The 24,033-nt window shown below is 42.7% G+C and overlaps 1 protein-coding gene across 1 annotated transcript in view; it reads right to left on the bottom strand.

Annotated features, from left to right (window-relative positions):
- The window catches only part of C9 (complement C9), a 53,728-nt gene extending 41,070 nt beyond the window's left edge, over positions 1 to 12,658 (bottom strand). Inside the window, exon 1 of the mRNA XM_015067597.3 lies at positions 12,499 to 12,658. Within this exon, the coding sequence (XP_014923083.1) occupies positions 12,499 to 12,575 (77 nt within the window). The 5' untranslated portion in view covers positions 12,576 to 12,658. The remainder of the gene's footprint in view (positions 1 to 12,498) is intronic.
- Between the last annotated feature and the right edge of the window lie 11,375 nt (positions 12,659 to 24,033).

Raw genomic sequence — 24,033 nt, 5'->3', positions numbered from 1 at the left:
CCCAGTTCTCCTAGACCATGTAGGCTCCTCCTCCTTAGACAGTCTCTGAAAGGCTGTTTTTCCTCAAGGCCCTGTCTTGAACCTGTCTTTTAAAAAATTTCTACATTTTCTCAGGGCTTTGGTTTCCATGCACATACTAATGACATTGAGAGATAAGTCTGCAGTCCAGACACCTCTCTTGAATTTTAAGCTCTTGGATATAACTCCCAATTGGATGTCTGCACTTGGATTTCATTATGCCCCATTGAACTCACCATATTCTCCAAACAAATTCATTATTTTCCCCTCCTTTCAAAGCTGCTGCTTGCCCTGTATTGTCCTGGTAAATGGCACTTGCACTTATGCAGTCGCCCTGGCCAGAGACTTGGATATTGTCTCTCTTAGCCTGCAACCCTCCCACTCATCTTCCGTATCTAATCAACAACGAAAACCTATTATTTAGTCTCATAAATAACTCTCAAGTCCATTTGCCCTTCATCTCTGCCAGACACTTTTCGGTTCTACACTAACATTACATCTCTCCCAGATGACAATACTTTTTTCCCTAATCCAGTTTCCATAAATCATACACAAGGATCTTTTAAAAATGCAGGATTTGATCGTATCATTCCCCTTCTGAAAATGTTTATGTACGCTTCCTATCACTTTTATGATAAAGCCCAAATTTTCTAACATGGTGTGGCAGGCCGAATAGTGATGCCCAAAGATGTCCACATCCTGATCCCTAGAATCTATGAATGTTCACCTCACATGGCAGACGGGACTTTGTAGGTGTGACTAAGAGAAGATTATTCTGTATCATCTGGGTGAACTCATTCTAAACATGTGGGTTCCTAAAAAGCAGAAGAGCATATCAGGGAGGTATGAAGACAGAAGAAGAAGTAGGAGAAATTCAAAACATGAAAAGGGACTCCACTGGCTATTGCTGGCTGTAAGGAAGGAAGGAAACCATGAACCAAGGAATGTAGGCATCTTCCAGAAGCTGGAAAAACCAAGGCTCTTCCCTAGAGCCTCCAGAAAGGAACATAACCCTGCTAGCACTCTGATTTTGGTCCACTGAGACCCACTTGAGACTTCTGACCTTTAGAACTGTAACATAATACGTTTGTATCACTTTAAGCCACTAATTTGTGGTGATTTGTCACAGCTGTAGTGGGAAACTAGGACACATGGTCTAGAGAGCTCTGTACAGCCCATCTCCTTCTTCATTCTTCATCCTCACTTTCTCCATCAAAACTTTAGCCACATTGAACTTGAAGTTCCCAAGATAAGCTACTTTTTCTCATGTCTTCAGGCCTTTTGACCTTCTACTTATTACATGATCTCATCTTGGGCATAATGTGTTCTTTCCCCATGAGCATTCCCTAAACTCCTCGTGTAATTTATTTTTCTCTGCACCTATTTGTATATAATCTTGTTCTCTATTATATCATAAGCACTTTTGCAATGATACATTTCATTTAATTAGCTCATTCCTTCATGCATCCTTTCATTTATCCATTCATCAAATATTTATTAACTGTCTCTATTTGCTAGGCATGAGGTGTATAATGGTGTGCAAAAGAACAAAACAAAAGAAAAGAAAAACTATGATCCCTGATCTAAAAGGGATTTTATTCTAAATAACAATATCAGTGAGCTAGGAAACTTTCAATCCTGTTCAGCTTGTTATTGGAATAGGAATGCTAACTGGTGCAACCATTCTGGAAAACAGTGTGGCGGTTCCTCAGAAGGTTGAAGATAAAGCTACCCATGACCCAGCAATTGCACTACTCATTCAAATGTTACAAAAATATTCAGTCAATGCACCTAATGTTTACAGCAGCATTATCAATAATAGCCAAATTATGGAAAGAGTCCAAATGTCCATCAACTGATGAATGGATAAAGAAGATGTGGTATATGTGTGCATAAAGGAATATTACTTGGCCATCAAAAAGAGTGAAATTCTTGCCATTTGCAATGGTAATGGAGCTAGAGTGTATTATGCTAAGGGAAATAAGTCAGAGAAACAGAAATACCATATGATTTCACTCATATGTGGAATTTAAGAAACAAAACAAATGAACATAGAAGAAGGGAAGGGAAGATAAAATAAGATAAAAACAGAGAGACAAACCATAACAGATTCTTAACTACAGAGAACACACAGAGTTTCTAGATGTGAGGTGGGTGCAGGGATGGGCTAAACAGGTGAAAGACATTAAGGAGGGCACATGTGATATATGTAAGTGATGAATCATGAAATTCTACTCTTAAAACCAATATTACACTATACGTTAAGTAATTTGAATTTAAATAAAATCTTGGAAGAAAAAAAAAAGGACCATAGTTGATTCTCATATTCATGCAATGTTGGGAAATGATGCTTGGCTACGTCTGGAGGATATTCATGAATCTGAAGGGGTAGAATTGAAGTTAGTTGGGGGTACCCATTATATCAATAGAACCCAAACTTGAAGCCACCACGAACCTGAAAATGTCACTGAGGTAGTTTATCATTAATTTCAGGAATTCCTCTAGGTTCTATCTACTAATGTCTGCATGGATCTTTCCAATAACTTTGTTTCTCTAGTATTAGTCCTGTTGCCTTCAACTAGGTTATCTCCTCCTGTTTATCTTTTTTTTATATTTATCACTTACTCAGATGATCACATTAGAATTTCGTCTTAACATCTCCCCCAAAGAGATTATCTCTTGGTTGTAGAAACTGCACTGATAGACCAGGGGTATGATACTTTTATCTTTCTCATCTGCCGATGAGATCAGCTTCAGTGAATAACTAGTCCAGAGGGTACAGTACAGACTGAAGGATCATGTATGGGGAGGTAAAATCCACTGCAAATACTCCAGAATGAGTTAGAATCCTTTGTTGAGCAAGCCTAGGACCCAGCCAGTGATGGGGGCTGATGAGAAATGTGGTTCATCTATTTCACACATAGGTAGCAAGACCCTGCTCCAAAAATACTGGCATTGCCTATCGACTGTTCTCTAACATCCTTTGCATGAAAAACAGCACCACATCACACCGATTCCCTTCCTTTTTAGCTTCTAACTCGAGAACTTCTTCTTTTTTTTGTAGATTTAACTCACACTCTGGACTCAGTACAGAGCTCTGCCTTTGATCTTTTATTGCCCCCCAGACCATGATGTGGATTTATCTCATGAATGACCCATGAATGACCCCATAGGAACGTCTCCTGATGACATCCTTGCCTTGGGAGGAGACTTACAGCCCTCTAGATATCAGGCACAGGGTATTTGTTGGTTTACTGGTTCTGTCATAACCAGATACTACAGACTGTGTGGCTTAAACAATAGAAATTTATCGGGGCGCCTGGGTGGTGCAGTCGGTTAAGCGTCCGACTTCAGCCAGGTCACGATCTCGCGGTCCGGGAGTTCGAGCCCCGCGTCGGGCTCTGGGCTGATGGCTCAGAGCCTGGAGCCTGTTTCCGATTCTGTGTCTCCCTCTCTCTCTGCCCCTCCCCCGTTCATGCTCTGTCTCTCTCTGTCCCAAAAATAAATAAACGTTGAAAAAAAAATTAAAAAAAAAAAGACATTTATTTTCTTACACTTCTGAAGTCTAGAAGTCTGAGATCAGGGTATCTGCAGGGTTGATTTCTTCTGAGGCCTCGCTTTGGCTTCTAAATGGCCATCTTGTCCCTGTGTCTTCACATGGTCTTTCCTCTCTACGGCCTGTGTTCAAATTTGTTCTTCTCATAAGGACTCTTTTTATAAGTCACATTGGATCAGAACCCCCCCCCCCCCCCCCCCCCCGCCCAATGAACACATTTTAACTTGATTACCTCTTTAAAGACCCTGTCTCCCCAAACAGTCATTTTCTGAGGTATTGGAGGTTAGGGCTTCGACATATGACTTGGGGGTGGGCACAATTCAGCCAACAATATTCAATAAACGTGTTTTTTTCTTATTAAGCAGTTTCTTCTATATGTCTACTAGTTTTACTAGTCAATTTTCAAATCTCATTTTCTTATTAATCTTTCATTCTACCACCGAGGGGTAAATTTGGTAGGTGTTATCAGTTGTCTTTTACAGATGAGAAACTAAAACCAGAATTACAGGACTTATCCGAAGTCGGGCATTAGTGGCAAAACCAGGTGGAGAATTTACCTCTCTCTGCTCCTAATTCACTGCAATTTTTCCTTGCCCCCCATGCTACCTCCCCTTATATCACTAATCAAAGCCTCTTTGAAATGACTTAAAAGGTCATAGCTTAGTCAGTAATTTTTGGATGTAATAGTTTAATGATTTTTAGACATTTTGAGATACAGAAAGTTAACAAAAACTTCCTTCCTTCCTTCCTTCCTTCCTTCCTTCCTTCCTTCCTTCCTTCCTTCCTTCCTAGTACAGCAGCTCCAGGTAAAGCACATTAATTGGACAACTTGTTCCTTTCCTGGATCTATTTTAAGTTTAAACCTAAATGATATGAAATTAGGCAAAAATAAGTTAAAAAGTGTGGGAACTTCTGGCTGTTTTCCCTTCATGCACCAGGTACCTGGATACTTGGAGGCAAATATGGCAGGACTGCGGGGAATTATTAGGAGGAAATAGTAGATTGTGCCAAAGGAATGGGCTATTGAAATGAATGCAGTATGCAAATGTTAAGATAGGAGGTGAGTGTTCTTGGATAGGGATTTCTGAGCCTAACATTCCCTCCCAAGCTCCTCTGACTCACTAGGCAGATAATCTCTTGTAGTTCAAGGGCTGTATGTGTACAATGCCTATCACCTGCCTTTCACCCTGCTGAGTTATTAGACTGAGTGGAGAAGTATTTGTAAAGCACTGTCTGGATTCCTAGATGAGATGTGTTTATCAAGTAAAACCTATCTCCAAGTGTTTCAATCTCAGCTTGAAAGTCATTTCCCAGATCAAAGTGATGTATATCAACATGACAGGAGGTCTAACTCTGGGCCAGAAATGCATTAAATGAAGGGCCATTGATGTACGCCTGGTTCCATCTCCCAGCCATAAACTATTTCCAGCTTTAGTAGGAGGAAACCTCCAGGAGCAGCTCACACTCCAGGCGAAAAAACACCTGCTGTGGGAAGGAATCTTTTTGTCAATAAATAAGACAATGCGGCTCCTCTGAGTGGAGAAATATAAGCTAATTAAGACTGCATTCTTAACCCACAGATCTGCCAGTTTTCTTAGTTCATGCGATTCATCAAGACAAGAAGACAATATAACAGCAGTGCCCAATGCTAATTTTTTCAGGACCTTTCCTGATTTACCAAGACTTATTATTATTTTTTTTTATAAAATTTTTTTTTCAACGTTTATTTATTTTTGGGACAGAGAGAGACAGAGCATGAACGGGGGAGGGGCAGAGAGAGACATAGAATCGGAAACAGGCTCCAGGCTCTGAGCCATCAGCCCAGAGCCTGACGCGGGGCTCGAACTCCCGGACCGCGAGATCGTGACCTGGCTGAAGTCGGACGCTCAACCGACTGCGCAACCCAGGCGCCCCTACCAAGACTTATTTAAGAGCTTGTTTTGTGTGCTCCCAGTGAGCCTATATTCAAGGACTTTTATGGAGGGCCTGCTCTGTGTCAGGAATTGTTCTAAGTGATTGGGGCTACAAGACAATATTCTTGCCATCATGGAGCCTACATTCTAGTGGATGAGAACAATAACCGAGGATCCAGCAAATATAACATGCAGTGTCAGTTAAGACGTATGAACTGTAAAGGAAAATAAAGCAGGGTAAGTGGATAGAGTGCCATGGGGCTGGAGTAGGGGAGGGAGGTTTCTTATATGGGGTAGTCAAAGGGCCCTCTCAGAGGAGGTGTAGTGATTTAAAAACGTGTTCACGATTTTTTTTTTTTGGTCATTCTTCCCATCAAAAATGGGGTCTGTGTTCTCTCCTTTTGAAGCTGGTAGTGTTTTTCTTAATGCCTTGATGAGTGGAACACAGTTGAAATGAGCCTGCCTGACTTTTAAGACTAGGTTAGAAAAAGCCATGCAAGTTCTGCTGGCTTATTTAAAAACATTTGCTCTGGGAGCCTTTTCCCACTATGTATAAAACTGACTACCCTGAGTCTAACACATGGAGAGCAGAGAGAAAGAGAGAGCAAGAGAGACAGATTCTCAAGGAGAATCAACTGTTCCAGCCCCTAGCTGTTTGGGTCTTCCCAGCCCAAATGACAGACACATGAGTGAAGAGATCATCATAATAATCCCAGGCCCAGCCACCATCTGACTACATCTACATGGGATACCCATGAAAACCACTTTACCGGGCCCAGTCAACCCTTGGACTCATGAACCAATAAAATAATTGGTATAGTGTTAACAACCGTCTCGGGATGGTTTGTTACACAGCAAAAATGACCAGAACAGAAGGTGATATTTGATTAGCTACTTGGATGAATTCAGAGAGAAGCTGTGTGAGTGTCTGGAAAAAGAGTGTTCGAAGCTAGGGGCAAATAAATGCAAAGGCCCTGAGGGCGGTATGTCAGAAGCACAGAAGTAGGGCGACAGAGCCGTGTGAGCAAAAGGCAAGGTAGCAGAGGTGCCTGGAGAAGCAGGTAGGGTGCAGCTCCTGCCTTGTAAGCTGTGGTGAGGAGTTTGGATTGGATTCTGAGCTTGATGGAAATTCTTACAGGAGTATGAGACCGGGAGTAACACCCGGAGTTATGTTTTCAAAAGATTTAGAAATGTCTCTGGTTGCCAGATGGAGAGCTGACTGGTGGAGTGTGGGCAAGGGTGGATACAAGCCAGAAATGATACTGATTTGGGCGAGAATAGTCACAGTGGAGATAGCAAGCAGTGGGCAGATTTGGGATATATTTTCAAGACAATATCAACAGATGTGCTGTTAGATTGCACGTGGGAAGGATACGAACAGAGGAGTCAAGGGTGAGTCCCGGGTTACCGCCTGAGTAACTCAGTGAGTAGTGGTGCAGGTTGGGTGAAGATGGGGAGACAAATCAGTGGGTATGTTTCGGACACATTAAGTTTGGGCCGTTAGATGTTCAAGAGATGCTGACTTAAGTAACCAGACATTGCGCTAAGGGAAGCAGGGTGCACCGTGCAAATAAATGTGAGCGTTGTCTGAATCTAAGTGCCATTTCCCACCATGAGGCTGGATGTGAGTGTGTAGGTCTGGGGTAAGCCGGAAGACTGAGCCAACATTTAAGGGAAATGTTACAACATGTCTGTATGCTGATGGGAATGATTCGGTACAAAGGGAGATGTTGATGATGCAGGAGAGAGAGGGAGAGTTAGAGGAGCAAAGTCCCTGCGGAGGCCAGGACAGATGAAGCCAGTGCAGAGTGGAATGGTGAGGCTCATAGGAGTCCACCTCTCTTAACACCATGGGCTTCACTCAGAACCGGGCTGAGCTTCAATTGCTGTTTATTTATTTATATTCCTTACTAGACTGTCAGCCCAGTGAGGGCAGAGACCCCCATGACATGTTTTGTACTACCCTGTAGCTCCTGATCCAATGTCTGGCCCATGTCACGAACCCAGTAAATATTTGCTGTATTACATGGATGAATAAACAAATGACCGTCCTTGTCCGATAGTAGTTGGTAAATAAATATCTGTTAGCTCGTATTGAATATGAATATCAAAAACATTAAAGACAAAGACTGACATTTTGGATATCTTCAGTTTAAGAGTTAAGCCTGGCTTTCCCATTAACAGAGGTGTGGGTATTTGTCCAGATTACTGAGATAAATTTAATTCAAATAAATTGAATAATAATTGCTAACATTTGGGGCGCCTGGGTGACTCAGTCGGTTGAATGTCCAACTTCGGCTCAGGTCATGATCTCATGGTCCGTGAGTTCGAGCCCCGCGTTGGGCTCTGTGCTGATAATGAGGAGCCTGGAGCCTGCTTCGGATTCTGTGTCTTCCTCTCTCTCTCCCCCTCCCTCACTCACAGTCTGTCTCCCTGTCTCTCTTAAAGGTAAATAAACATAAAAAATAATCATTGCTAACATTTGTGAATGCTTAGTTTATGTCAGAATTCCTCTAAGTCTTTATTCTTATTATTTCACTTAATTTTTACATCAGCCTTGTAAGATATGTTACCAGTATTATTGCACATTAGAGATAATGAACTGAGCCTCAGAGATGGTGAGTAATTTTCCTCAAGTTACACAGCAGAGGGTACTTGACAGCCAGGTTAGGATTCAAATTCAGGCAGTTCCTCTCCAAGGGCCACCTACCAAATCCCTCTCAGGATTTCTAACTCCCAGCCTAGTGCTCTTTCTTAATTATTTGAAAATAAAGAGTAATATAAATATGAAAATTATAATCACACTAAAAACACACCATGTATATGGTCAAAATACGAATGACAAATTGGGGAAGTGTTTTTAATTCTTACCAGAGACAAAGGACTGGTTTTTTAAGTGGCCATAGAAATTCATAAGAGAAAGACAAGAGGCTCAATGAAAAAATGAGCAAAGGATATGGACAGTCACGAAGCAAAACATACATATGGCCTTTAAACATATGAAAGGATGTGCAATCTTATTGTGGGAATTTTTTTGCAATGTATAAAAACATCAAATCATCATGATGTACACCTGAATCTAATAGGACGCTGTATATCAATTACACTTCAACTAAGAAATAATAACAAGAAAAGAGAGAGGGAAATTAAAACTATTTGAAGATACCATTTTTTCACCTATGAGACTGGCAAATATCAAAAAACTGGCAAGGCTGTGGGGAAATAAACATACTCTGCTGGGGAAAGTGCAAAGTAATACCAACCTCCCAGGGCCGTAGGGCAATTTTAGCAAAGTCACAAAGGTGATTTCCTTTTGACTCCTTTACATCGCTTCTGGGAGTTAATCCTCAGGTACAACTATCCACTTGCAAAATGATATAGGAATAAAAGTATCCATCGCAACACTGTTCATAGTACAAGAGATTGGAAACAACCTAAGTGTTAATCAATAAAGGATAGATTATCTGAGGCGTATAGCCACACAATGGAAAAGCGGTCAGTTGTGTGGAGAATTGAATACAGAGAGGTTTTCTAGGATATATTGTAAAGGAAAAAGGAAAAAGCAAAGTGTAAGAGAGTATGTAAAGGAAAGGGGAGGAGTAAGATTATATATGTCACTATGTTTTAATCTACACTAAGAAATTCTGGAAGGATACGCAGAAAGCTAATAAAGATGGTTACCTGTGGGAACAGGGTATACTGGGAGAGGGGTAGTATTCTAAGTACTTTATATGTAATAACACAGATCTCTCTCAAGACATTTCAACGTATATATTATTATATTTGTTGGTCTTTGAACCATGTAAACATGTTGTTATTTACAAATCAAAAAGAAAAAAATAATGAGAGCTGCACTCACGGAGCACTCAAAGCCTCCCCATCACTGTGCGGGGGATATTGCCTTTATCACCTCAGGAATTTCACCCAGCAAGTCATATTTGCATTCCTATTTTGCAGGTGAGGAACAGATTTAGAGACATTAAGAACTTTGCCAGGGTCACAGAGCTAATAAACTATGGACCCTGGAATCAAACTCGAGCCCTCTGGCTCCAAGACCAGTATTATGAGCTACTACTCTACTCACGCATTGGTTTTAACATTTCTAGCCTACCTTGAGAAAACAGAAGAGATGATGCCCTGCTCAGGACCTATTCTCACGGGTACTCTTATGTTCGCAAACAAACGATTCTTAATATCCCCAACAGTTCACCAGTAGCAATAACTCACTGTCGCTGTGGCTTCAGATGAAGTGTCTGCAGCCATATGATATCCCCTGAAGGCTGGCTGGAACTTTATCCCTCCCTTTACTAACCAGAAAGCATATCAAAGTAATAGCAAGTTATAATTCTAAACAATATTTCACATGTACTGAGTTTTTACCATGTGCCAGGCACAGACGTTGTAAGTACAATATATGGAATATAATTTAACTTTCACACAAACCCTTATTAAGTAAGTGCTATTATTGTCACTGTTATGGGGTAAATTGTGTCCCACCCCCCAAACACAAGTTGAAGTTCTAACCCCTGTACCTCCGAATGTGATCTTATTTGGAAAGAGGGTCTTTACAGAAAAAAAATCAAGTTAAAATGAAGCCATTAGGGTAGGTCCTAATCCAATATGATTGGTGTCCTTCTAAGAAGAGAAAATTTAGAACGTGACAGACGTGCACAGAGGAAAGGTGAGGTGAAGCTAGCCCTGTGGTGACAAAGGCAGAGACTAGAAGGATGCAGCCGTGAGCCAAGGGGATGCCAGGGATCACCAGCCACCGCCAAAACTGGGGAAGAACCCCGTTCAGATTCTGAGGGAGCACTGCTTTGCCAACACCTTGATTTCAGACTTCTAGCCTCCAGGATGTGAAACAATAGGTTTCTGGTGCTTGAAGCCGCCCAGTTCATGGTACTAGGAAAGGAATACAACCCTTGAGGGAACCGAGGTGCAGAAACGTTGAGTAATCTGCCCAAACTTACATGGTTTGTTAGTTAGTAATGGCGCCTTGAGTTGGGGAAGGCTTGCTCCAGAGGAGTGCTCCATTCTGATCAAATGTGTGTTTTAAAAAAATCATTTGTGGGGCACGTGGGTGGTTCAGTCGGTTAAATGTCCAATTTTGGTTCAGGTCATGATCTCAGGGTTTGTGGGTTTGAGCCCCAGGCCGGGCTCTGTGCTGACAGTTCAGAGCCTGGAGCCTGCTTCTGCGTCTCCCTCTCTCTCAGCCCCTACCCCCTCGTCCTCTGTCTCTCTCTCTCTCTCAAAAATAAAATAAACATTAAATAAATTTTTTAAAAAAGTCATTTGCAAACTCCAGTCCTCTGGCTGAACTATGTGTCTCACTTCACGACTGATCCGAACACTGTGTTTTGACCTCAACCCTCTGTCAAAGGGCAGAGCACAGAGTGTTCCAGCCCGGGCAACCCTAACAAACTCTTGAGAGCCTGGCGGTGAGAGTGCTTGAAGCCAAATCCAGCTCAGCGGTGCAGCTGCTGGGAGCTGGGGGGCCCGCCGGGGGCGGGGGGCTTTCTTGTCCCCCCTGAGACAGCTGAGTGAGGCCAGGACCCAAGGGCACAAACTTCAAAGTGGATGTAGCCTTCCTCACAGCCTCTCATTTTTGATCAGCAGGAGTCTCAATCCAGGAATGTGGGTTGTTTGAATTATTTTTTTAACTTAAGAAAGTGTCAGGGTGGAAGGCTAAAGCAACTTGTAGTGACCGCCTTCCCAAATCCCCTTTGCACCCAATGCCCAGTAAGCGAAAATATCTTCTGAATGGGAAAATGCTTTTTAGCTAACGCGGAAGAGGAAGTGAGGGTGCAAAGGGAAGCCTGGTGAAGCGTTTCACCCAGACCCGTGCTGGTCTGTGCAGCACCGCTGTGTCCCCTTCTGCTGGAAGCTGTAGCCCTGTGAGCAAACCACAGGCCGAGGGGGGCCCAGGAGCATGGCGGTCCCCAGTGGAGCCGACAGGGAGGCAAAGCTGTGCTCGAGATGGACATCAGATCCCAGAATAGAATTTGGTTAAACCAGGAGTCAAACGACCAAAGTGGAAATGGAAGCACGTTGCAGTTAGTGTCTGAGCAGAGGAGACAGTGTTTGGGCAGATAGTATCCCCTGACTATACTGCAAAGCCAGAAATACTTCAATACTATCCCCAAGTCAGATCATGCCGTATCGGATGGCACAGATCTACACGTTCTCCAGCAATTTTGGATACGGCGTAGTTGTTTGGTAAGCACATCCTGGCTTGGCCTGGAATGAGCTACAAGTTCCCAAATGGGATCAGAACAAAAGGAGAGAAAGTAAGTCTTTGCCAGAAGCAGGGCTGACAGGTCTGTGCTATGGTGATTCTTCTCGAAAGGAGGAAATTGAGGGTTGATGGGGGTGGGAGGGAGGGGAGGGTGGGTGATGGGTACTGAGGAGGGCACCTTTTGGGATGAGCACTGGGTGTTGTATGGAAACCAACTTGACAATAAATTTCATATTTAAAAAAAAAAAAAAAGGAGGAAATTAACCCTAGGCCTAAGGTCAAAATGTGTGCCTCTTGACACAACTTTGAATGTCAAGGAGGAAAAGCCAAATGTTTAACCTTTGCCTGACATGGGATCAAAAAGGTGATATATCCAAAAGTTAAGAGTGCGACACATTGAGGCAGAATGAGGGAAAGATTAATTTTTTTTTTAATTTTAAACTTCTCATATGTTAGATACTGATAAGCTCAGGTTTATCAAACATACTCTGGTGAAAACCAGCTTTGCTTCATAATTCCAAGTATTTAAAGATTATCTCGGTCTTAACATGTGAATGGCTTGTTTGAAAGAACTTTCTGGAAACAGCAGCAGGTTTCCTTACAAAACTCTCCAAGACACACCCCTGCACTTTTCTCACCCCTTTTCAAAGTTTAAACTTTCAGGCTGTCTACCTCAATGTGGGTTGAACTTTTATCTGCTTTCCTGCTAAGAAGTAGGCCTTGAGATAAATATCAAAGCAGTGAAATTCCAGAGACAAACAGAAAAAGGGACTCACCTAGGAGTGGGCCCAGCACTCAGGACACCTATTTGTAAAATGCATATTGCAAAGGCAAACCTCTGGCCGGCAGACATCTGCTCTCTCGAGGCAGCTCCGTGAGGAATGGCCAGACAGGTCCTGTAAGGCGTTTATTTGCAAAGGGCCAGAGAACTGTGGGACAATTATTGCCTGTTTTCTGTCAGGATTTTTGTCAAACAGGACTTCCTGGGAGCCAAAGTCCAATCAAAGGAGAGTCATTTTGTAATTTGTGGCCTACTGTCCTCTCATATTGATGAGCATATTCGGCCAACGAGACGGTGAGTGCTAAATTGGCTCACGTGAACCGGAGTGTTGAAAACAAAAACAAAACTCCAGTGTTTCCCGTCTCGGGAGACTCTGGGAGGAAGGGATCAGAGTGTGTAATTTGGGGGAAAAAGGTCTGTGGATGATTCTCATAGAAGCATAAACTCAAAATCAGTAAAAGAACTTCCCTGACTAGAAAAGGAGGCACGGACATATACGACACAATTTGAGAACGAGCTGTGGGGGTTATTTCCACATGGGTGGAAATGCAGTTATAAAGTAGGCTTTCTGTATATGCTTGGGGGATCATTGTGAAGAATCTAGGTAAACTCCCTAGGGCTTTACACTGTCCCACAAGAGGACACATTCTCCTTATCTCAGAAACACACCCGTCAGCAAGACAGATTCTGAAATGGAACAATTTACTCCAATCCATCATAAAGGATGCCCTCCCCTTCGTATTTTCACTTTCTTTGGGACTTGTGCAAAGGGTAAGATGTTTTTGAAGTGCCAGGGAATGTGGATACCACAACCATTCTTAAAACACTAGTTGTACGATCGAATAGAATGGTCCCCGGGGGGGACCTGTGAAAAGCCACTGATGCCTGCCCACCCCATACCTGATTCTAATTTCGTTGATCTGGGATGGGACCCTGAAATGGTGTTGTTTTTAAAGCTTGCTGGGTCATTCAAATGTGTGGCCAGGGTGGAGAGTTTGAATGACCAGCTTGAGAAACACTATGCCATTAAGGTTTTGGACAAATATTTGCTGACGCAGGACTTAAGGGGCCTTCATCAATACTCATTAATTACAAATAGGCAGTTTTCAAACATGAGCACATACACAAACTGATAAAACAGAGGGTGGGGTGGAGGGTTAACAGACAGCTAGTTTTTCTAGCACAGTCTTACGTTTCTTCTAGTGGTCCTACTTAGAGTGGAAGTTATTTACCCCTCACGGGCTTTCTTGCCTCCCTCTCCTGGTTGTGTGGAGAGTTTTAGGTGTCTAAGGGGGCTAATTTCATTGGTTCCTGAGCTTGCTGTTAACCTGCAGATGGTGCAGAATTGCCAAGTAATGCGGTGATTCGAACGTGTGCAGCAACATTGTCACTATAGCAATGATTAAATCTATGCCCAAGGACGCTTCTTGTAAGTCTTAGCTAACGACAAGGGGGCCAGATACAGTAGGAATCGGCTCTGGACCCTGTCAGGATACCTCCCGAAAAAGGAACTTGGGAGAAGGCAAGATAAGATGATGTTTAACGCTAATTAGACCTAATGCTCATGGGTTAGACTTTGTGTTACTTGACTTGATAATTCAGTGTGAACGGAGATTGAAAACCACCTCTGTCCCTGGAGACTGACTGACCCCCCCCAGAGGCAGGGAGGAGGGGACAAGGGAAATTTCTTACCTGGCTGGCTGAATGCTAAATTGCTCTGTAGAAGTTCTATTTATTTTATTCCCGTGGTTTGGGCTAAATGTAACGTAGCAAATGAATTAAAATATAACAACAACACATTAATTATATATTATATATTAGGAATATATAAAATACGACATACATTACATTTTTTGTATTTAACATCTTGTATTTGACATCTATGTATCTGACATATTTTCATATTTTTATTCTATTTTATTAAAAAAATTTTTTTTAACGTTTATTCATTTTTTAGAGACAGAGAGAGACAGAGCGTGAGACAGGGTGGAGCAGAGAGAGAGAGGGAGACACAGAATCTGAAGCAGGCTCCAGGCTCTGAGCTGTAGCACAGAGCCCATCATGGGGCTCGAACCCATGGATGAGATGGTGAGATCATGACCTGAGCTGACGAAGTCGGACGCCCAACTGACTGAGCCACCCAGGCGCCCCTCTATTTTATTTTTTTTTAATATTTATTTATTCTGAGAGGTAGTGAAAGAGAGCAGGGAAGGGATAGAGAGAGGGGGTGAGAGAGAGAATCCCAAGGAAGCTTCATAGCATCAGCCCCTGACGTGGGGCTTGGTCTCACAGACTATGAGACCAGGACTTGAGCCGAAACCAAGAGTTGGGCACTTAACCAATTGCACCACCACATACCCCTGTGACATGTCGTTAAGTGACGTTTATACTTCAGTGTTTATCTAGGAGAAATGAAGCATGCTAGACTAGAGATGTGAAAAGAATAATATTTTTATTTAGTATGTAATGGCTTTCAAAGAAAAGAAAGGATAAATGTTTATCAAACTTCTATAATGTGTCAAGCTTATATATATATATATATATATATATATATATATAGCTTCATTTAATCCTCAAAATAATCCATTTTACAGTTGAGGAAACCGAAAAGCACTGAGATTACATCACTTGTCTGGCCTCGCCCATCTCCGGTTGGTGAGAAACTAGAATTTGAACTTGGTGTGTCCGACTCCACTTCTCAGGCTCTTCCCACCACACATATGTTCTGTTGCTATTATTTTAATTATGTCATGTTAAACACCATGCAACTAGAAAATTTCTCACTAAAGCCTCTCAACTGCATAAAAGGTAGGCTTCTGGTTTAGCTTTACAGATGAGCCTCAGGGAAATATAGCCAAGGCTTCACGTATGAAGCAGGAGAGGTGGGATTTGAACAAACATGCCTTCAAGCTCGAACGTCAGAGTTTTCCACTCTGCTGAGGGCTCACAAGGTTTTCTCTACTCAGGAGCATTAAAAAAAAAAATTTTTTTTTTTTAATTTCCCTTTGGTTTCGATTTGCTTGGAAACTTTGTGGCATTAAATTATATTTATTGCACAATAATAATACTTTTTAAGGCAGAGACACACACGTGTGCATTAGAATGTGTGACCATCAGGCAGAAACACTTAAGTTTGGCTAAAGTGGTGTGAATGTGTTGAGCATAATTTCCATTTGGCTCTCTTAAAGTGATGGAAAGTGTTCTGCAAGTTTATTATTAGCCATTTTATGGACTCCCTCAGTGTCCAGGGATCTCAAGTTGGAGCTGCCATCTCATTCCATATCTGTTTCTGACTAAATCCTGAAAGATCCACAGGTCTTAGACCACTACAAATGAAATTGTGGTGCTTTCACTTAGAACACACACACTTGCTGGAGGAAATGAGAACCCTCACATGGCAGGGCCTCTTGGTTTCGGGTGTGCCTTGCTTGCTGCTATGTCCCCAACATCTAGGATTGTGCCTACCACCCACTAGGCTTCAACAGATACTGGGAATTACATGCATCAATCGACGAATACATAAATACAGAGGAGGAAGATGACATCCGGGATGGGAAGTGATACTACCAAGGTCACACAGTCAGGGGTAGGGGCAGCATCAGATTCCAGCTCTCTTTGTTGCTGGTTCTGTGCCGTTTTTACAGCACTTTCAAATGAGCTCTTTTGTAACGAAAGAGAGAATGATTTTTCAATCGATCAGTTCTGGGGTTCTTTGTGAAGGTCAATGGGAGTGATGTAAGTCTGGCGATCCCTTTACAGTAATAAGAATTCCTGTGGCTCAGATCTGTTTACAGTCACATGGAATTACTTAGGGCCCACTAGATTACGTTACAGCACTTCATTTAAGGAAAGACTCAGTACAATCCTTTCCTCTTTAGAAGTTGACAAGGTCTAGCTGGGTCGCCTTCTACTCTTCTATTTACCAACACTCTTAACTGTCCACATTCACCCAGGACTTTTGACACTGCCTTCTATCTCCCTCCCCGCTCAAACTCCAGCCTTTATTTACTTTAAGTTATTTCAGTGTCCTCCGAAGTACCATCCTGCCTCACTCTTCCTTGATTCCATCATCTCTACGAATATTTATCTTAATTCCATCTAACCCACAGTCCTGGCATCATTCTGACGCCTGTAATGGCTTCATCTTTGAAAATGCTGGTATCCTACTGTCTGACCATGATTTCTTCACTCGCATGCTCTCAATATCCTCGTTCTTTGCTTTATTGAGACATCCAGCCCCTTGATTTCTTCATTTTGGTTGTCTCTTATTGCTGTTACCTTTGTTAACCACATTTCCTTTTCAGTCTGTACCAACTTTCTTCCCTTACTACATGGTGATGCTCAACCTATTGCACTTGCCTTTGGCCTTTATTAATCCACTGAAGACTTCTTATTGCTAAATTTGAGCAACACTTCTTGCCCTGATCTTTGTCCCGTAGAGGCATCTGACCTGACTGGCCATTCTTATGCTTTCAAACTCTCTGTTCCCTTAATTTTTGTGATGTAACACTTCTTGATCTTCTGCTTCTTTTTTACTAGCTCCTCTCCCTTGTCCATGATACAAACACTGGTAATCTTCAGGAGTCTGTACTCTACTCTCTCTACTTCTCAGCCTATCCCTTCTTTCCTTACCCACTCTTAAGATTAAACCTACTATTTAAAACTAGAAGTCTCAAAAGAGTGGTCTGTTGAAGTTGCTTTACCAGAATCTTCTGGGTTCTTGTTTTAGAAGTATAGATATCTATAAAAAAGTGATACTTTTCAAAAAATGCAGAACTTAATGGTATTACTTTCAAGCTTAACAATCTTCAAGTACTTCTAAGAAATCTCAGGGTAGACTTTGATTTGCCCATGGTAATTTGAACTTGCTGTGTATAAAATCACACAAGTAATTCTTGCCCTGTCCCTGTCAAGGAAGCTCTTCTTATATTCCTTAGTTTCGCTAATAAGTCAACATTAACTGTCTTTCTGGTTTCTATATCTGGAAGTCATCTTTGTTTTTTATTGCATTAGTATTTTGACAGTGTACATAGTGCTAAGCAGGTTCATAATGGTTGCTTCATAGTTATTCCATGGTTATGTCATAATTACTGGATGACTGGTTGATTTCACTTGGCTCGGGCATGTTTGGTTTCTGAAACTTGGAACCTCGGCAAAAAGAAACTAGTATTTGAGGACAAAACTATATACAAGTTTATCAATTAACGACATGTAAACCCAAGTAAATATAATAGGGGATGATGCTTTGCAAATCTTAAATTCTTTTTAATTTTCTCTTTTAAAGTTATGTTTTCTTGGTCCTGCAACCTCAAGGCTGAACCATGAGACTTATTGCCCGGGGAAGGAGATGGTGGGAAAATAAACAATTGGTCACCTGTGGATCTCAAAGCGGTGAGGACAGCATGGCTCGTGGTGCAGGTAACGTGAAAAGTCTGCCTCTCCAGCTGGAGCCAAGCAGTTGTGAGAGGGAGAGAACAAGAGGCTGGAGAGGCCGGCCGAGAGATGAGTGTCCTCAGTAGTCTTTCAGGCCACACTTCGGAATGGGGCCAGCATGGTAAGTGGGTTGAGGTCAGAGACAGATGTTTCTTTCCCTGCCGTCTGTAACTCCGGGAGAGCAACTTCCAGACTTTCCCAGTATGGGGGAAGCCAAACCAGAACAAAAGTGGCTGTGGTGTGTGGTTGGGCAGAGGAAGGACAGTTTTTTGGCTTCCTAGGTTTCTTTGGATGCTGTGAGCCACAGAAGATACCGAGAAGATCCCTTTGGCTCTGAGGAGGGATAGGAGGGTAGCTGGCAGGTTTGCTCCATCAAGGACAGTGTAACCCTAGATCTGAGTCAGGCACAGAAGCAAAGGCACTCGGGGGCAGATCTCTGGAGTCCAGTGTTGGGGAGGAGGGCCAAGGCCGTGGGGGGAACCACCAGGCCTCTGTAGGCCCATCAGCTGCATGGAGAGGAACAGACTCCTCATTCTTCAGCCAAGAGCATTAGCTACAGATCCCACAAGGTCGTGCCCAAGTAGATGAGACATATGCTGTAGAGACTGGAAGGACCAGAAGACAGTACAAGGACCTGTCTGAGGATCAAGGCCCCTCTCAACATTCTCATTCCTTCATGAAGCTAACCATTATCAAGGAGAAGAGCAGGAAAAAGGGAAAAAATGTGAAACACTGGGCACATAATCAAGATAGAGTACTTTAGAGGGGTCGAAGGATCCAATTAAATGTTGCCATTCACACCCAGCAGAGTGGAGACTTGTGAGGAAGATCAGATTGGAGAAAGAAAGACGAAAGAAAGAAAGAAAGAAAGAAAGAAAGAAAGAAAGAAAGAAAGAGGAAGGAAGGAAAGGAGGAGGGAGGGAGGGAAGGAAGGAGAGAGGGAAGAAAGGAATGGAGGAAGAAAGAAAAAAGGACAAAAAGAAAAAGAAAGAAAACAGAATGTGGATATATTTTTCCCTTTCTGCCTGAGTGTAGTGTAAGCAAATTTTTTGACCCAGTTTAAGAACAAATTTTTTTTTCTTCTCCAGACATGTTTTGCTAATCCTTCTTCTCTAGAGAAAGGGCCAGTGGGTAATTACAGATGACTTAACTCAGGAACTTAATCTTGTTTCTGGTCTGGCATCATCTCCTTCATTTTTTCCTCTTTACTGATCTGTGCTTTTCCCTGTCAGGGGGGTTTTGTGTGTGTTGTTGATGGGCTGCAAAGCATCTCTCTGCTCTGTGTTTACATATTCAGTTTCCAGTCTCTGCAGTGCAAGGGTTTGTGTTTGTCAAATTAGAAGATGAAGAAAGTCATCACCACTGATGGGCTTTTTAAACCCTGAATGACTGACAAGAAGGGAATGAAAATACTGTGTAAAATAAACTGTGTCATGAATGCATAATTTTGATCCAGTTCATTAAAAGCGTGAAACTGTTGGACGTTAGATTTTGTGAAACATATATACAACGGTATTGCTGTTATGAAAGCGGGTTCCTCATTGTGGAATGCCCGACTAGCCTGCCTTTGAGCTGATGCCGGATGGTTTGCTATTTATAATGTTGAAGAAATTGGGAGAACAGTACTCAGCCCATCTTCCACTGTGAGCAGCCTGCAGCTTACATTAAGCTGATGGGAAATACCTGAATCAGAACACACTGTGTGAAGTTCAAGTGATGTGTTGCATTTACAACAACTAGGTAATTCACACTTTTAAGCGATACTTAACTCCTGAAAATGTGCCTTGAAAAGCCCAAAGAGGGGGGACCAACTTGCCTAATTAAAATAAGCATAAGCAATTCGTGATAGGCACATTGGTTACAGGAAGCGTAAGAGGAGAGAAGTACCATGAAGTGGATACAATCTTGGTGAATGTAAACTAAGCCCACCTAAAGGCGATGGGACCGGTTTCAGGGGGCAGTAGGGTGGTGACGTGGTAAATTTGAGGTTAACTCCCAGGACATGGGACACCTCAGCCACTTACTAGCTGGGTGACTTTGGGCAGTCCCTTAACTTTGTGCCTCAGTGTCTTTGTCCATAAAATGATGGTGGTGGTCGAACTGTTATGAAAATTAAATTGCTTATTGTAACACACTCCGAATAGTGTCTGTGGGTGGTACATGCTGGGTAGGTGTTTGCTGTTGTTGCTCAAGGGCTCCTGTGGACCCAAACCCACAACTGCTTTCCAAATTTGGCTGTTGGTCTTGCCATGAAGAGGAATGAAGAATCGTGAAGCACTTTTGCAGGTAGGAGCTCAGGAGATCTATGGTCTTCCCCCTGATATCTTTCCAGCTGAAATGGCACATCCCTTGCAGTTCCAATTAGGTTATGCCGACAGTAAGGCCTCCCGTATGGTGGCTTTTAGTTCCCCACCCCCCTTCTAACTGTCTTGTCTCTGGTAATCCTCATGGTACTAACACACATAAACTAGTCCTCTGCATTCTTGAGCTAACACCTTCTAGTCAAGGTACCTTGACAATGGCTTTGCTGACTATGCTTTCCATGCGTGTGCTTCTCTTCTGCCCTGAGGGTACAATGTAGTCAAAGACTGCTGTGATCTGCATTTGGAGGTGGGCCAACTTTGGGTTAATCTCTCACCCAGGCATGTGGGAGACACATTGGCTAATTCATCACTCATTTCCAAGGCCCTGTTGCCAAGGCAGGTTTCAAGGGCATGTGACCTGTGCAGTAGGACAGTGTTCAGGCACTTGGAGAGGTCCCGTGGTTTGGGTTTAGTGCTCCATCATTGCTGCCTTGAAATTCTTAATTTTGTGCTTGGACTTTTGTTTTGAAAGCAACTTTGATTGGAAAATGGAACATGCACAGGAGCAGAGGAAATATGCCTTGTGTCCCTTCTTCCATGCTACCCCATTTGTGCATAATGTTTATGCTGCCCATGAACGTGGAATACAGGTGGACCCATGATGTGTGGGAGTTCAGTGGCTCAGAGCAAAAGTGAGTATAAGGTAGGTATGTTATGCCTATCACTGCATAAGTGACAGCCCCGAGAGGTCACAATGTCCATTTGAACCAGAACTTCCAACATGAAAAGAGACACAAATGACCAGGAAACACTATTGTATCTTTCTTCCTAGTGTCACTTCCCTGCATTATCCATCTGTTTATGCTGAAAATAATAACAAAGGAAAGAAAAAGATAAAACCACCCGTATTTCTTTGTTCCCCCATTTTTCTTTACTCTTTAGTGAACTAAAGGTAGAGTGTACTGGTAGAATGTGCATGTGTCAAGAAGTGAATTAAAAACAGTCAAGTTAGTTCTGTGCAGTATTTCTACTGTTCTGGTAGGAATGAAATACATATGTTAAATATATATGCATGTATGAGTTATGAAATACAAGTTGTATAATTTTAGTGATCCCACTTACCAGCAAAAGGTTAGCAATAAAAGTCACACTAAGACTTTAAAATTGTATTTATATTTTTACTTAAAACAACATTAAATAGTAAACAAAACATGTCATAATAACAGAGATTGCAGAAGAAAGGATATGTATATGCATTAATGCCTTTAATAACACTTTCTTCCCCTGGTTTGTGAACAATGGATCCTCTATTTTTATTATGCCCTGGGCCCCATAAATTAACTAGCCAACCATATCTCTCCTTAACTACTTTCACTATAGAAGTTGGCAAAGCTAACAGTTTGATTTCCCAGCTTCCTTTGCACCTAGCAGTGGCCATGTAACCAAATTCTGGCCAATGAAATATAGTGAAGTAATTGGGAAGCCTCAGGGAGAACTTAAATGCCTGATACAAGGAGCAGACTTCAATTGTACTGCCCTTTCCATTTCTGCCCTCCTTGAACACTAGCACCATATTTGGAGCTGTGCAGCCATTTTGTGACCATTAGGCAATTAACATAAGAACAGAAAGCCAAAAGGCTACAAAAGTTGGAGTGAAAAGCTAAAAAAGAGTCTGTGTCCTTGAGGGCCATGTTGAGCTGCTCAGTCAATACCAGCAGCCATCGATCTAGAATTTTTATGTGAGAAAAATAACTCCCTACTGATTTTAACCACGGTGAACCTTTCCGTTGAGGTAGCCCATTGATTACCAATTCATTACCAATGGACATGTCGGCTAAACAGGTTCCCAGGGTTTTTCATCAAAAAAAGACAACTCCTGGGGTGCCTGGGTGGCCCAGTAGGTTAAGTGTCCAACTCTTGTTTTTGCCTCAGGTCATGATCTCACGGTCTGTGAGCTCGAGCCCTGCATCCGGCTCTGTGCTGTCAGAGCAGAGCCTGCTTGGGATTCTCTCTCTCCCTCCCTCTCTGACCTTCCCTCTCTCTTTCAAAATAAATAAACATTAAAAAAAAAAAAAAAAAAGCCAACTCCTCCTGCCTCCAGCTCTATCATTTCCATCATCAAGGCCCTAGACAAATCTCTTAGGCTAGTCAGGGAGGTGGGGAGGCAATTGTCATATCAACTTTCCATTCTTCTCCCCCTCGTCTCCATCCACTCTCCTCCCCCTCCCTCTCCATTAGCTCCTGGGTTCCCAAACTCCTCTTAGCGGCCCCCAAGCAAAAGCTCTGTGACGATCAATCAGTGGAAGTAGGTACCTGGTAGAGGCAGCCTCAGACACACCCCAGAACCATGTGCAGCTCAGCCCCAGCCCAGTCAGCTCACCAGGTAACTTTTACAATGGCGATGATTTCACAATTAAGGTGAAATAATAGTGACTGAAGTTAACCAAGCGAAAAGAGAATTGACAGAACACTCCATAAGTAACATCAGAAGAAAACTTAGTCACGGAGACTTTGTCAGGTTGTTTTCTTCTTTTATAACCGCCTCATCTTTGGTCAAGACGGAAACCCAGTTTCTTTGCCAGTGAGCAGCCTCCACTGTCATCTCCTTGGAGTCTGGCACTCGTGTGATTTCAGCACACAGTGGAGGTTTAGTAATTAAGTACATAATTCCAGAAAAGCAAGGGCAAATGAGGGGCTCGTTCCCTCATTAGGTGAGATGACACATGGCTGGCCCTTGGCCATCAGCCTGGCTGTAATTAGGACATGTTAACAGGGCTGCTGCTGTCCTACAGCCTGGGGTGTGCCTAAGTTTGGCATATCAGTTTAGAACTGAGTCTGTCTTCTATTTTAACAGAAGAAAGTTAGTTAAAACAACATTTCCCAGCAAGAATTAGATGTCTTATTATTTAGCAATTTTTTCCCAATGGTAATAGCTTAAATATTTACCAGGGACTTTTAGGGAGCTCCCGTCTTTTACTAGATGACTTTATATTGAACCTATTCCGGGAACATGGGTCAGAGTCCTCACTCATCAGCGTATTGCAGGGTCAACCAAACTCCTGAGTTAGCCCGTTCTTTCCCCCTCCCTGCTTTCAGCACAGGGAAGACACAGAATTGTGCTGTGTTTGGCTCTCTCTAGACACCATCGTGAAGATTTTGATGGAGGAGTCTGAAGTCACGGACTGAAAAGATATCCTTACCGCCATGCACAGTTTTTAAAAAAAAAAAATTTTTTTTTTTTAACGTTTATTTATTTTTGAGACAGAGAGAGACAGAGCATGAACGGGGGAGGGTCAGAGAGAGAGGGAGACACAGAATCTGAAACAGGCTCCAGGCTCTGAGCGGTCAGCACAGAGCCTGACGTGGGGCTCGAACTCACGGACCGCGAGATCATGACCTGAGCCGAAGTCGGACGCTCAACAGACTGAGCCACCCAGGCGCCCCCACAGTTTTATAATAAAATAGCACAGAAACCACTCAAGAGTTGGAACAGATTGCAACCCTTTTATTTTCTTTTTTTAAATGTTTATTTATTTTTGAGACAGAGAGAGACAGAGCATGAACGGGGGAGGGTCAGAGAGAGAGGGAGACACAGAATCCGAAGCAGGTTCCAGGCTCTGAGCTGTCAGCACAGAGCCCGATGCGGGGCTTGAACTCATGGACCGTGAGATCATGACCTGAGCCAAAGTCGGATGCTTAACAGACTGAGCCACCCAGGCGCCCCAGATTGCAACCCTTTTAAAGCATGGATGCCATCCTCAGATGAGATGGAACAGTGACAGACCCCTCCCCCC

This window comes from Acinonyx jubatus, chromosome A1, assembly GCF_027475565.1.
Source record: "Acinonyx jubatus isolate Ajub_Pintada_27869175 chromosome A1, VMU_Ajub_asm_v1.0, whole genome shotgun sequence".
Taxonomy (NCBI): Eukaryota; Metazoa; Chordata; class Mammalia; order Carnivora; family Felidae; genus Acinonyx; species Acinonyx jubatus.
The sequence above is the reverse complement of the archived record's forward strand: the minus strand, read 5'-3'. Positions and strand labels throughout refer to the sequence as shown.